The sequence below is a fragment of the Carettochelys insculpta genome, chromosome 1 (genome assembly GCF_033958435.1).
Source record: "Carettochelys insculpta isolate YL-2023 chromosome 1, ASM3395843v1, whole genome shotgun sequence".
NCBI lineage: Eukaryota > Metazoa > Chordata > Testudines > Carettochelyidae > Carettochelys > Carettochelys insculpta.
The window spans coordinates 220,698,310-220,713,153 of NC_134137.1; the positions used below are offsets into that span (position 1 = coordinate 220,698,310).

The following is a 14,844-nucleotide window of genomic DNA, read 5'->3' on the forward strand; positions in this document are numbered from 1 at the left end:
ATAAGGCTTTTTCCTGTAGCCATATTATAAGGCCTAAGCCTTTCATCTGCAGCCATATTAGGGAAGCAGGAAGTCATATCCTCACATTCCATCTAAATTACATTAAAACAATACACAGCTTGAGCATCTCTAATTCAGCACTCTCTCATCTGGCAACGTCCATAATCCAGCATGATATTAGATAGCCAGGCAACCACTTACCATGGGTGTGGCCAAGTGTCCCGTGGTCCCATAAAGTTTGGTTCCAGCCACCAGTCCTGGTTCTCAGTGTTCTGTGCTGTTATTTAGCTGTAATTTACCCCTAAATATCTTCTAAGAGCCCAGTAAGCAGTGGAAGTGTTGGTAATGTGCCAGACAATATTGACCTCTTGTGGCCCAGCAAATTCTCTAGTTCAGCACTGGTCAGGGCACAAGGATGCCAGACTAGAGAGGTTCAGCCTGTAATACTGGGCTATTAAGGAGGCAATCCTGTGCAAATAGTTGCCGTTACCCCCCAAAGAAAGACAGAAATTGTAGGATGGTTAAAGCTTAGTTTGACAGCATTCAGTGTGGCTGTGAAATCCTCACTTCTTTATTGTTTTGTCTTTATGGCCCCCACTTCTCCACTGTACGCCTGTATGATCTCTGCCTGGTTCTTTAATTTTGCTATATGCAAATTAATTAGGGTGGTGAGGCATGATTCGTTAGTGACTTTTGTTACAACATGCTAGGATTGGTTACTAAACTTTTAATATAACGATCAGTTAACGTAAGCAGGCTAAGCGGGATTCAAGTTTCACTACAGAGAGTCCAAAAGGAAGTTCCTGGAGACCAACTCCGGGACACAGCCCCAAACCCAAGCTGCCAGTCCTCAACACTCTGCCAATTTCACCATTCAGAAGCTGCTGTCTCCCAGACGATCTGATCCTGACTGGCCACCAAAAATTTCATCTGTACTGTGTGTGCAGCATATGGGTCTTGATTTGGTGACTGTTGATAAAGGCTAAATAAGCTCCTACAATGCAGGGCTCTTTCACTGGTGGAAGACCCTGCTAAGCTGCAAAATGCAAGAATACACACTGAGTCCATGGAAGGGTAAGGGTGGGTGACTAAAATAACAGCGTATGACTTCGCCCCAGGAACAAGGTAAGAGTGGGTGCCCAGAAATGTAAGGTTTTGCCTGAGCCCTGGGAACGGAGTACAGGTGAGTGCCTAAATAAGGGGATATGCTTGAGGCCTAAGAAGTGGGTAAAGATGGGTGCCCTGAGAACACGAGAGTAACACAAAGTTGTGTGTGGGTAACAACAGGACCTCCATGATGAATCTCATCTATGGAACATTCAAGATGTAGCAGTCCAGCCTGACACTGCTTCGCTTATGAGGCGATCAGAGGAAAAAGTGGCACCTTCCTTTTTATAAAGTTGGGTCCCAATTAGCTAAATTTCTGCTACCTAAACCTTAGTATCATTTGTATCTGTGTATCCCAAAGTCTATCAAGCAATTGTAAGCAATTTGTACAGCTAAATGGAGTTACTTACTGTTTCTAAGTCATTTAAACAAGTCATTTAGTTTTATTGCTTTGATGCGTGGCAGGAGAAAGACAGGTTATTTGTTAGCAGCAAAGATTTATTTGGATTGTCAATACACAGCCCCACTGTTGGGCATATTAAGGCTTATCTGAAATTAAAAATTATAAAAAACCACTGTAATAAATGGCACTTTCAGTGGAAAACTACTGTATGAAATCAAGATGTCCCATTTCAAGAAGGTCATTTACATTCCTGCAGAAGTGGTAAAGATGGGGTTAGGTCAATGGGGAATTGAGGTACAGAGACTGAGGGGGTTCTGTTGAAATACTGGTTGAAAATTTACTTGAGATAATGAAAAATCCCATGCCTTCATCCTGAAGCCCATGCACCAAACAGAACATGGCAGGATGATAATGAGAAAAGACACAATTAACTCTCTTAGGAGTCATCTGCGAAGTGAGTGAGGTGGAGAGAGGAGGAATGGGATTGTGTGGTGGAAGCCAACATAAATTCCATGTTAGGTGGCTTCAAGGAGGTTGAACATTTTTGAAAATCTAAAGTAGACATGGAGAGCCACAGAACCGTGACACCCTTTAGCTAATATTCCTACAAACGCTAACAAGGTGCTGCCTGACTGCTTCAGATTGTCTTGCCAACTCACAGGAGAATCAAAATTCTGAGAAATGGGGCAATGCTTGTTTGTTGTTTACTGAACTCTCCCCAATACTGTCCTGCATGATGGCAGCGCTCTGAGATGCACGGAACACCATGATGAATTAAGTATCAGAGGGGTAGCTGTGTTTAGTCTGTATCTGCAAAAGCAACAAGAAGCCTTGTGGCACCTTATAGAATAACAGATGTCTTGGCACATAAGCTTTCATGGGCAAGGACCTATTTCATCAGATGCATGTGTGAATGATGAATAAGAACATCTCTCTTTTAATCACATCACAGGCTGTGCCACACCACAGGTTCCACTTCTCTTCCTCTTGGTTAAACTGGAAACTTCCACTCCCAGTTCTCCTAAACTTCCTCCACAAGCATTCAGACCACTTCTGTACTTATTCCCACCACCATCATGGGCCTGTCCACAGATCCACTCTAGAAAAAATAGCATCCTTATTATAGCAACCACCCAACCAATAGCAACAGCTAATTTTTTGCAGAAAGTTGAGATCTTTTTCTCAAACCCCGACAACTTGCTCTGATGCATGTCTTAGCATTGATATACCTGCACCTTTGCTAGCAGTTTCTCTACTATGGTAATTTTCCCAGCACAGTCACATCCAAAGAGACAGGACCCCTTCAGATGCCATGAATTGGAGTTTAGAGCCGGTGGTGAGGAGATGCTCTGACACAGATGTGAGAACCTCAATGGCAAGGCCTTGGAGATAGCCCCAGACATACATGAACCAGCTCCAGAGAGATATGCTTTATAAAAATCCCTTATGAAATTGTTCATAAAGTGTTAACTAGTCCTATACCAGCTTGGTGACAGAGTGAGAAACAAAAGAGGGTCTAGGACAGCAGTTTTTCAAATAAAAACAAAAAAAACCTTGATGATTACGCAGATTCCTGAGGGCCTCCCCAGCCCCCACATTGCTAAGCTCTTCAAAAACCTACTATCCATCTACACCTACACCATCTCCTTTAGAAAGCTGGTTTCTTTACCCATGCTCTGTGAAGAATCTGGGAAATATATATTGTGAGAAGAGTTATGCATTGAAAAGTATTATGCATAGCACTGATACTCACGGAAAAACATTTTGCGGGAGTTTGGTTTGTAGCAAAAGCTTTAAAGAGAGAGTTAAAAATTACAAAACAACTCAAACTGTAGGGGTTCATTGAACATGAAAGCAGTGTCTGGCCTTTTACAACATTGACGAGGGACTGTACGAGGATGTTTCTTAGTTGCGTACAAATATTAGATAACACAGTATATTTGGATAATGGCTTTGCAATTTTATAGCTAAGAGCCCAATTGAACAAAATGCTGAGCACCCCTGACTTCTGCTGAAGTACGTGGTAGCAGAGGATGCAGAATCAGAATGCCCTTACAGAACCAAAACTAAAAATGCTAGTGTTTTTAAGATAGAATGTGACTATAGACGTCAACGTGCATTGTTGACATAGCTTGCTGTTACACATTCATTGGTAATAGACAGACTCTCAGAGTCAGATTTTCCAAGGTATTTACACACCTAAAGAAGCAAATAGATGCCTAGTGGGATTTTCAAAAGCACCTAGGCACCTAACTCGCCATGACTTTAATAGGAGTTAGGTACTGGGGCCCTTTTGAAAATCCCACCAAGCACCTACATGATTTGTTAGTTGCTAAATGCCTTGGAAAATCTAGCCCCATATAACATTATTTCTGAAAATGGGACTTCAGTGTTTTTGAAAATATATTACTCCATGGCTACATCTACACTAGCCCAAATCTTTGAAATGGCCATGCAAATGGCCATTTCAAAGATTACCAATGAGGCGCTGAAATGCATATTCAATGTCTCATTAGCATGCCGGCGGCCGCAGCTCTTCGAAATTGCCGCATCCAGACGGCGTTCGTTTTCGAAAGGACCCTGCCAACTTCGAAAGCCCCTTATTCCTATCTGCTGCTAGGAATAAGGGGATTTCGAAGTCCCTGGGGTGCTTTCGAAAAGGACCCCCACCTGGCTGAGCCGTGCAGTAGTGAAAAGCGGCAATTTCGAAGAGCCGCGGCCGCCGGCATTCTAATGAGATGCTGAATATGGATTTCAGCACCTCATTAGTAATCTTCTAAATGGTCGTTTGCATGGCCATTTCGAAGATTTGGGCTAGTGTAGACACGGCCCATGGGTATAGATGGCTCAGACCCAAGCTGTGAGTCTGAGATGCATGTGCTTTGCATCTCACTCCATTATCAGGATCCAGACTTCCTTCCTGAAGCCACATCTTAACTTCCCCTGAATTTTTGGAAAGACCAATGCCGGTCTGCATCTAGATCTGAACTCTTCTTCTCACTCCCACCCCAAACTAAAATACCTCAGTCGTGAACTGTGAGCACCTCAAAGTCACCTGAAATGTTTGTCATTGGCTCCTGCCTTCTCATGAGGGGGTGGAATTAAGGGTTGTGGGAGATTTCTGAATGCTTGATTATTGGCATGAATAAATTTCTTTCAGAGTGCATAAACCGTAGAAGTTATGCCACCTTAACTGATCATAAATATACATTTAAACATTTTCTTAGTGGTATAGTCTGGGTATGTGTGGGGTTTTTTGTTTGTTTGTTTGTTTGTTTTTTGTTATACAGCTTAGCAACCTTAATTTAAAAAACGCATTTTTTCTAATCTGTGAATGTCCTCTAAGATGTATACCACATAAGCTTGATGACCAAACTGAGATGAAAATTTAGATTATTACTGTAAGAAAAAACACTATATTAGTTTCAGCTTTTTGTAGCTGTCAAACAATTCCCTGGTTTTCACATAAGCGCCCCAGGTCCCTCAGTTACATTGGTGCTACCACTTGACTTCAAACAGGTAACACACAGCAAAATTGGGTCTTTTTTTTTTTTTAGGTCAATCATTTCAGCCACTCCCTGCTGTATATTACCACCAGTAAATATATACTAATGCAAACATGCAAAGATATATAGACACATATATGAAGGAATAATTAAGGGCTCATCCAGCAAAATGAAGAGCATTCTAGATAGATTTAACTGCACTCCCATCATTCAAATTATATCAGAAATAAAAACATAAGTTATATTTTATGAATGAACATGTGCTGAGTCTAACTAAGGCCAATGTTTCAGGTTAAACTGCATCTCCACCTTCCTGACTCAGTCACCAGAGTTATTTATTAACTTCGACTTGCTTTATGACTGGCTAAACTGGGGAGTAGTATGCAAAACAAAGACAAGAGGTCAGGGTCAAACTACAGGGAATGAATGACAATGAACTGATTTTTCCTAAAGCTGCTTCCTCATTTTTCAGCCCTGCAGACAGATTACTACCAATGTGCAGAATTAAGAAACTTGACTAGAAGTTACTTTCCAATAATGTTTGTTGCAACACCTGGTACCTAGTTGGTCTCTCAGCTCTCTCTGTGCCAAAAATGATCCACACTTGTAATTCTGAGGTGCTATCTAGTCTCAAGGCCATAGTCTGCTCCACCTCAGTGGCCTTGGACTAAGTCAGGACTTGCAATATCCATGTCAATGAGAGATTTGCTATCAATTTCAATGACATGAGATCTGGCAGCCCTCAGATACCTACTACCTTCTCTCTTTTAAGAGACTGAAGTATGTTCTATCTCTGCACAAGCTGAACAACAACAGCCCCAAATAACACTCTGCAAATCCAGGTCAGGCCTATCTTTAACCAGAACTTATTGTTAACTTGGCAGAGGGGGAAGAGAGTGACAGAGAGAGCTTAAAATAACCAACATGTAGAATCAGGAATAACCATCCCAAATGAATCCTATGGACACTAAACAACACTCAAATATCAGTTAAGAAGGTCACAAGGTGGAAAAATTCTTCCCCTTTCTCACACAGCCTACGGCAGTCTCCTCCTTCTGCTCAGCATACAATGAACACACCTCCCTAAGGCAGGAATGGGCAGTCATTTGTGATGGAGAGCACTCCAAGTATTTGGTAAGTGGTCAAAGGCTACACTCTGCCATTCCTGCGGGGTCCAGGACAGAGGTTGGCTGCAGAAGGCAGCTTAGGGTAGGAGATTGGGGTGCAGGAAGCAGGTGGGGTCTGGGACGGAGTTTGGGTTAAGAATGGGGTTGTGGCCTGGGCAGGACATTGGGGTGCAAGGTCTGGGAGGGGGTATGGGTGCAAGTGATGATTTGGACCTGGAGGGTGTGGGTGCAGGATCTGGGAGGGGCTTGTGACCTGGAGTGGGGGTACAGGCATTTGGGCTGTGATCTGGGGCAGAAGTTTGGTGTGTGGGGTCAGAGTATGGGGAATGGGGGGCAGGAGCGGCGTTGCAGAGGGTTGGGTGGTGAAGACCAGGGCTTTAGTCCATCAGTACTTATTAGCTAGGGTGGGTAGGAAGAGCGTCCCTAGCCTCTGTTTGTCAGAGGCTGGAAATGGATGATGGGAGAGGGATCACTTGATGATTACCTGTTCTGTTAACTCCCTCTGGAGCACCTGGCATTGGCCAGTGTCAGCAAATAGTACACTGAGCTAGATGAACCTTTGGTCTGACCCAGGAAGGCCGTTCTTATGACCTGGGGCAGGGGTGCAGGAAGGGGTTGTGGGACAAAGAGGCTGGGGTGAGAAGGGTTTGGGCTGTGACTTGGGGCAAAGGTTGGGGTACAGGAAGGGCCGGGGTGGGATGTCAAGTGTAGGCTCTGGCCTGGAAGCACTTGCTTTAGGTGGGTCAGGGCCAGCAGCCTAGAGGGATGTGTAGGTAGGCTCCCTTCCTTCTGAGTCCCTGCATGCCACTTTCATCAGTAACACACACGATTAAAGTTAGAGTCACCTTCTCATGATAGTGCAGGTAAGGCCTCAGGAGTTCCTGTCTTATGTCCATACCTAGATCATTATACCACTTCTTTCTCAGCTCATGGAGGGCAGGGTTTTGTAAACAGCCAGGTAGAGTAGACGGGCATGCATTTGGAGAGCTCATTTTTAAACAAGTACCCCAAGGCTGTGATACAATGCAGAAATAATTCTATACCAAAAAGGCCTGGCTTTGGTTCAGGTAGAAAAGTGACTGTTAGGGTCAAGTTGCTCTGCTCTTTGGGCATCACCAAGGTTGGGGATGTTCCATGTTATCATGAGAACACAATGGGCCAAATTTATCTATGGTATCACTTCATATATGTCAATGGAGTGATAGCAGTGATGAATTTAGTTCAGTCTCACTCAACTACTCAGATATCCAGGATGGCACACCTATGATTCGTGTTAGTTACACCTGCAGCATCTTAACAGTGGCCAACTGTAAGCCAATTTCCATTGAACCATATGAAACTGACTAGATCCTGCCGGCTCCGCTAAGTAGCAATGAGGAGCCATAGGTGGACCTTAAGTCTATCTTCCCACTGGAGAATTTCACTCTCTCTGAAATTCTCATCATCTGAGGCCCAAAATATTTGGTATTTTCAATCCACTGTACTATTAAAATGCTAAAGCATCCTCAAAAACATCACCCCAGCCATTTTTGTAATATCAGCGATATCAGTGTAACATCAGCCTCTGAGACTGATCGAAATTTCCCCTCTCTTGTGTTTGGTAACATTTGCTTGGCTGCATTTCAATGCAGCTATAGCAGAGAATTTATAATGCACTTTGAGGTGAAAGATGGTGTATTATTATTATTAAAGCAATAAATGTCTAGAGGTGCTGCTCAAAGACAGAGATTTTGGGGTTTGCTACAAAGAAATTTATACCGACTTGCTCCATCTCATCCTCAGTAAGTGTTCCAGTGGTGTCTGCCCCGCCTATCAAGTGAATACGTGTTACCTCTCCTCTTTCAGCAGGAATGACAAGCAAAGTGGTTGCATGTGTCAGGACCATAAAACCATCCAGAGGTTCTCTTTGTATTTCTGCTTAGCTGAGTTTTCAGTCAATTGTAGGAATTTCAAAATGGACATTAAAAAGAAGAGTTAGGAGCACGCACATTCTAGAAACCAAAAACCCCTATTAATTTATATACCTATGTCTGCTTGTGAAGGAATCAGAATGGAGCATAAACTGTTTCATTACATTAATAATGTAGCACTGATTGATGGTCTTCTTCACTCCAGCTTTAGCTAAAATTGTCATAGGCAAAACAAGGGGCACGTGAAAAGCCATGTTGTGGGTTCAAATATACAACTGATAAAGTAATTTAGGGAAAGAGAAATGATTATGGACTGCAAAACACATACTCAGAATAAGAATTAAACATGCTACAAAATAATATGCCTACGTCTGAGAATGCACTGTGGGATTTAGAGGACACCATGAACAGAGGGGTGTTTGAATTCCTGCAATCAGAAGCCTGAGGATAGAACTTCAGCCTTAAAACTCACTGGGGAGAAGCAAGCCCAGATTCACTCATACACTCCAGCTGCTTTGGGGCACTTCTTTCATGAAAAGCTGTCAACATGGCCCATATTGTCTGACAATATACGTGGAAGTCTGTGAGATATACTGAAATGCTTGTTAACGCTGGATGGTTTATCTTCGGGTTAAGCTCTTTTTCTGCTGCTCATGGAAATGCTTCTGAACTTGGGCAAGGATACCCTGCTTACTCTCTGCTTGATAAAATTTTCACTGTTGTATGGCTGGGTGGTCCAGAGCATTAGTACTGTTGTAGAGACTCTCACGACTAGTCACTGGTTTTAATGGGATAGTCCCATACTTTAGCTCTCCTGCACGCATCTGGTCTTTTTCTTAAAAAGGGGCAAATTGTCCCATATATACTGTCTCTCCCCTTCCTTCAGTACTTGTGGTTCCTACTGCTGACTGGATCCTTGCTTACCACCCACCAACCAGGTGTGGGGGGTCAATGGCTGACAGTCAGGAAAAGCTGCCCATTTTTAGCCTGACTTTGCTGGTTACATGTTACCTCTGCTGCTCACCTTTTGGCCCTTTACATGCTCTCTCCCTGCTGTGCCCCTTCACCTGCTCAGCCTTGCTGCTCCTCCATATCACGCTCCTGCCCCATGCCTAGCACTGTGCAAAGAACCAGCCCCTGGATCATTCAGCAAACAAACAGCCTGCCCAGCAAGTTGTTTCCTTCCCCCAGTGCTTCTGGCTGGGCAGGCAGCCGTGGAAAACTCAAGACCCTCTGGGATGCTGGCCAGGAGAAGCCAAGTCTTGTATGTGTCAAAACCCTGGCACAGGGAAGCATCTCGGCCCCTCAGCTAAGCTCTGGAGTGGAGAGGAGGAAGCTATTTCCAGCTAGTTCACGCCCCAACCCTGCAGGCACCACAGCAGCCCCTTGAAGAGGGGTGCTTCGCTTCCTCCTCACACGTTGTCCTCTACCCTGGGTCCCGCCACCAGGAAGTGTGGGGCTTCTCTGGCCCCTAAGCACCCTTCCCTGCTGAGTCACTTCTCTGGGCAGGTTCAAGGAAAACCCTGCACTCAGGGTCCCTGGGCTCTGGTGCACAATGCAGCCTTGGCGCTTAACCCCTTCCTGCCCACTTTGTAGTCATTAAACAAGAGGTGGATGGGTTAGGTCCATGGCCAGCAGCAGCATGGAGGCATTATCTGCCTTTCTACAGGCAGGAAAGGACAAGCTGCTTCTAACCACTACAGAGTATGATGGGGCGAGGGCAGGAAAAGGGAAGAGATGACCTCTGCAAAGACATGAGCTAAATCATCCCTAACCCCACCTCTGCCCTCCTGTAGCTGGAATCAGCTCATGTCCCTTCTCTCTTGCACAGTGCTGAAAGGCTGCTGCTGGCCATGTTCTAGTGTGAACCCTGACAGAAATCTGTGACCATGCATCTCCCCTATATGTTGTCTCGAGGAGACATAGCGCCAAGTAACAGAAGAAACAGATCCATGCCAGAAGCCCAGCCAGTCACTGAAGGTGGAAAGCATTGGGCAGGAACGGTTGAGTCAGGTCAGTCAGCGGTGAGAGAAGTACACAGGAATGGGTATGTGTATCACCTCTGCCCAGGCAAACCATAAAGATAAGAAGGCAAATAAAAAGACCCCAGCTATGCAATATTTCTTTTGAACAGATGCTCAGTCAACTTGATGTTAATTTGAATGTTTGTATCGCACAGCTCTGATTGCTGTTGGACTTGTTTGACTAAGATGTGTCCTGTATTCAGCATAGAGAAATACTGTCACCCTGCCAATAGGTATCATTTGACAACAGTCTGGTGTTATATAATAAATTAGTTTGCTGTCTAAGAGGTAGTATATACTTGAAAGTTATAGCAGTATAGTTACAGGTTTGATTCATATTTATTCATCTAACAGCTATAACAAGACAAAGGCCACATCCACATTATCCTGAAGATCAACTAGCTCAGGGTTGATCTTCTGCCGTTCAATTTTGCATGCCCAGTGGAGATGCATAAAATCGACCTATCTGGGGTCGGCAGTCAACCCCCGTACTCCTTGCTATCATGAGGAATAAGGGAGGTCAACGGGAGAAACTCTCCCATTTACCTCCCTCTGTGTGGACAGCCAGGTAAGTCGATTGCAGATAAGTCGATTCTAGCTATGCAATTGCTGAAGCTAGAATTGTGTATCTGAAATTGACTTACTTATCTAGCGTAGACCAAGCCTTAGTTACAGCAGTATAGTTATTCCCCTTTCCACAGGCAGGAAGAGCTCTCCTAGTAAAAGCACATTTATGCTGGTATAACTGTATCCACACTCATGTATGTGCCCACACATACACACCATTTTAACTATACTGGTAGAGTTAAAATAGCACAATTTTCTAGGCCTTGCCTACACTACAGGTTTTGCCAGTGTACCTAGACCAGCAAAGCCTCCTAACGTAGAGGAAGCTTTTATGCCAACAGAAGGCATTTTTCCTTTGGTGTACCACCATCACCTCCCTGAATGACACTAGCTATGCCAAAATAACAAGGAGTCCAGTGGCATCTTAAAGACTAACCATTTCATTTTGGCATGAGCTTTTGAGAGTTGTAACTTGCTTTATCAGATGCACTCCCCTCTGGTATAGCTGTGTCTGCATGGGGGGTTTTGCCAACACAGCTATGGGGACTGGGGTTTGTGATTTCTTCACCTCCCCCAGCACAGCTCATCTCCCAGGGGACAGATGCTGAAATCATTAAGACCACTCTATAGCGGAATGATTAAATCAACCAGAAATTAAAATGTTCTCTCACCCCTGGAGCTAACCTTCACTGAAAAATGAGGTCTTGTTGGACCTCACCTGTCCTGCACTAGCCAGGAGAGCGTTTACCGTGCATTCAAGGCTGAGGAAATCATTCCCCTTCCACAATAGTGGGCACGCTCCATGTGCACTGGTATTCTCTAAAGAAGGAAGGCACACTTGTCCCACTCCGGGCGTGGTCTTCCCCAACCCTATCACAACGACTTTGAGGAGTCAAGTTAACCAACATGTTAAAGCATGACCTTGTAATCAGTGTAGACAAGAATAAATTGTGTTTAAAATTATGTCAACTGGCCAAGTGTAAGCCCTAGTAAAGAAGTACTCTGCTTCTACCTGCATAAAGTGAAATTCACTACATGAATATAAGCAGTGCAAAATTCTCATGTACATAGAGAGAAAAAGCTTTACCTCTCCTGCTATACTTGTGATATGTCTTGTTGTTTTGTAGTGTTTTTTCGGTTTCATACTTTGCCAAGAGTATTTGGTCTGAAGTGAGCTCTCTAATTCTAGCTTCTTAATTTTTAGTGAATGTTAATGAAAATGTTAAAAGCCAAACACAGACGCTAATAAGAGAATTAGCATAAATCACCCACTAGACCTACTGATTGACAACATTACCCATAGGTGTCTAAAATAAACTGATCACTAAGAGGAGTTTTTTGCAACCTTAAGAATGCGTCACTTTGCTAAACGTGCTTCAGGATAGGTCCAGCAAATGAGAGGGTCCTGATGACAGGCTTTGGACACAAGTTCACTACATTTTTAGCACCATCCCAAGAAAGTTGCATGGGGGAGTTCTTAAGAACATTATCAATTAGAATTCTGCCTCCATCTTGCTTGTGCAGTTGAATTAATTTCTTGTAATAAATTCACCAGCTGCTTTATTTTTAATTTATCACTAGATTCTAGTACTATTATTCCACACATGAGACAAGTTAAATAGCCCCAGAAATTGCTAAGTTTATTTTCTAATTTTAAAACCCCGACTAGGAAAAGGGTGTATATATTTGCTGAGCCCTTACCTCCAGAAGTCCATCCTCTGGTAGATCTGTACAGTGGACAGCATTTTGTATCTTGTTTTTACCAAAGATGGCACGCAGGGTTCCAGGTCGAAGGTGACGGGCTATTTCCTATTGAATATACAAATATTAATGCCATGTGAGCCTTACAGCATTATTACAATGTGGATAATACAAACACATATCAAATATTCATTGTATGTTGATTAATATATATACAGTACCCAAAAATGAAAATTAAAGAGTTAAATTCCAACTTGGACTTCATGTATCTATGTGGCTCAAAGCCACAACCAGAATGACAACTAAAGAGTGACACTACATATATATAGTGTAATTTATAGATTCCAAGACCTGAAAGCGCCATCTGATCTGATCTCTTGTAAAACGCAAATTACAAAACCTTCAAAAATAATTCCTAGATCAGATCGTTTAGAAAAACCATACAATCGCGATTAAAAATTCTCAATGATGGAGACATGTCATGACCCCATGGTGAATTATTCTGTTACAAAATAATATTCCTCATTCCTTATTATTACTCTTACTGTTAAAAAATATTCCTTATTCCTTAGTTAGAATTTGTCTACTTTCAACTTTGAAACATTAGATCATGTTATTCCTTTCTCTGCTAGACTGAAGAGCACATTTTTAAATATCAGCGCCCCAGGCAGAAATTTCTAGACTATAATCAAGTCACCCCTTAACCCTCTCTTTGTTAAGCTTAAATAGACAGAGTTCCTTGAGTCTATCACTACGAAACCACGAGGGACCATCAAGTGGGGACAGAACTCAGGTCCTTCCTCAATATATTCTTAAGTACCTAACACTTGAACTAATGAACTACTGTGCATATGTGGCAAGCTCTTACTCACTAAATCAGAACTCCTGATCCACCGTCAGGCCTCTTCTTCCCTCCTTCTCCTCTTTTGTCTGTCACTATGAACACCATCATCCAATCATTCAGCCCCATAACCCCAGACATCAAAAAGTTCAGGCTATATTTACATCTTGTCCTTTCTTCCTTCATAACCTTGCCTCCCTGTCCACTCCTCTCCAAAATCGCTCATTCAGATGTTCATCTCACATGATGACTACTGCAACCTTGCCTCAGTCTAGCCCATTCAAAGCATTGCTGCTGAGATCATCTTCCTGTCTCATCATTATGACCATGTCAGTCCCCACTCTCACCTCACCTCATTTCAACCATGTCAAATACAAGTTTCTAGCCCTTATATGGACCTCTGACAATTTCATCCAGCCGTACCTATCTGTTTTATTAACCTTACTGTGTTGAGATTTGTTCCTTTTGTGGGACAGGCAGATAAGCGGGTAGTCAATCCTGCATTGTTGGCTGAGCAAACACCTTTGAGCTTCCTCCCATTCCATCCCTTAGACATGGAACAGTCCCCCAGAAAAGCCACCTGATTGCCACTGCCTTGACCTCCACCTTGATGACTTTAGAACACCACCAGCTAAGAAGGGCCTGGTAAATAACAAGCTGACCCTACTACTGACTGAATGGCGGGTGGCATTCCGCACAACAAACCCCAACCTGACAGAAACCGGAGCACAGCATTAATTAACATTACAGAAGTACCAGTAATTTAGTTAACCTCTGAAAGGCAATTAAGACAAATTATGGCTGGATTGAGTCTGGCCCAAACCATTTTCTCGTGAGAGGCATTATTATATACGCATTGTTGCTGCGTATATGCCAGCATCGGGCTACTGTTTACTTCATAGTCATGCTATTTAGTTGCAGATAGAGCTGCACAGATGATGAAGATTATCTCCATCTCGATGGCATTTACAAGCTTTTGCTCCTAATAAAGTCTTGGGGGTGGGGAGAGCGGGCAGAGCATGCTCCCCCCACAACTGCAAGCCTCAGGCAGGTGCACTACCCACCCCACATACACAGCCTCATCAGCTTGACTCGAGATACCATCCACCCAAATGTAGAACTCAAACTACACCTATCAGCAAAGTCCAAGAGAAAAGAAAACCTCCTAAACCAGATTACGTATTGTGATTGCCAATAGCAGGAGATGGACGCAGGAACAAAAGTCACATGCTAGTTTACAGCATCTGCTTCGTACTTCAGTGAAGCCCAGCTTGAAATGTCTGCTGATCCTAGCTGGCAGAGTGATAACAATTTTGCTGCTAGAAGGTTGGAGGGTGAGCCCCAGGCTGGCTGTCTTTTCAACCAAAGCTTTAAAAGACATTCCAAATGTTTCTGTAGCCACAGAATGCTAGCTAGCACTTCAGCCAGAATTAGCTCAGAGGTAGATGTGACAGTTCACACCTTCTCCTCTCCAGTGTATCTGAACTACTGCTTCAAAAATAATTTTCCTTTCCCACAATTCCTAACATGTCCCTTCTTTCTCTGAATTCCTTCAGCAGTTTCCCTGACTTTTCTCATCAGCATCAATCTCCTTGTCCTCGCTTTTACATCCCTGCAGAGTTGTGCTGTACCTACGTCTCTGTACTCTCCTCCCCCTA

The 14,844-nt window shown here is 43.4% G+C and overlaps 1 protein-coding gene across 3 annotated transcripts in view; it reads right to left on the minus strand.

Moving 5' to 3' along the window:
* NME7 (NME/NM23 family member 7) overlaps nt 1–14,844 on the minus strand; it is a 179,194-nt gene that overhangs the window by 27,830 nt on the left and 136,520 nt on the right. For all 3 annotated transcript variants that reach the window (XM_074999849.1, XM_074999865.1, XM_074999858.1), the window contains exon 11: nt 12,346–12,453. In XM_074999849.1, the coding sequence (XP_074855950.1) occupies nt 12,346–12,453 (108 nt within the window). The remainder of the gene's footprint in view (nt 1–12,345; nt 12,454–14,844) is intronic.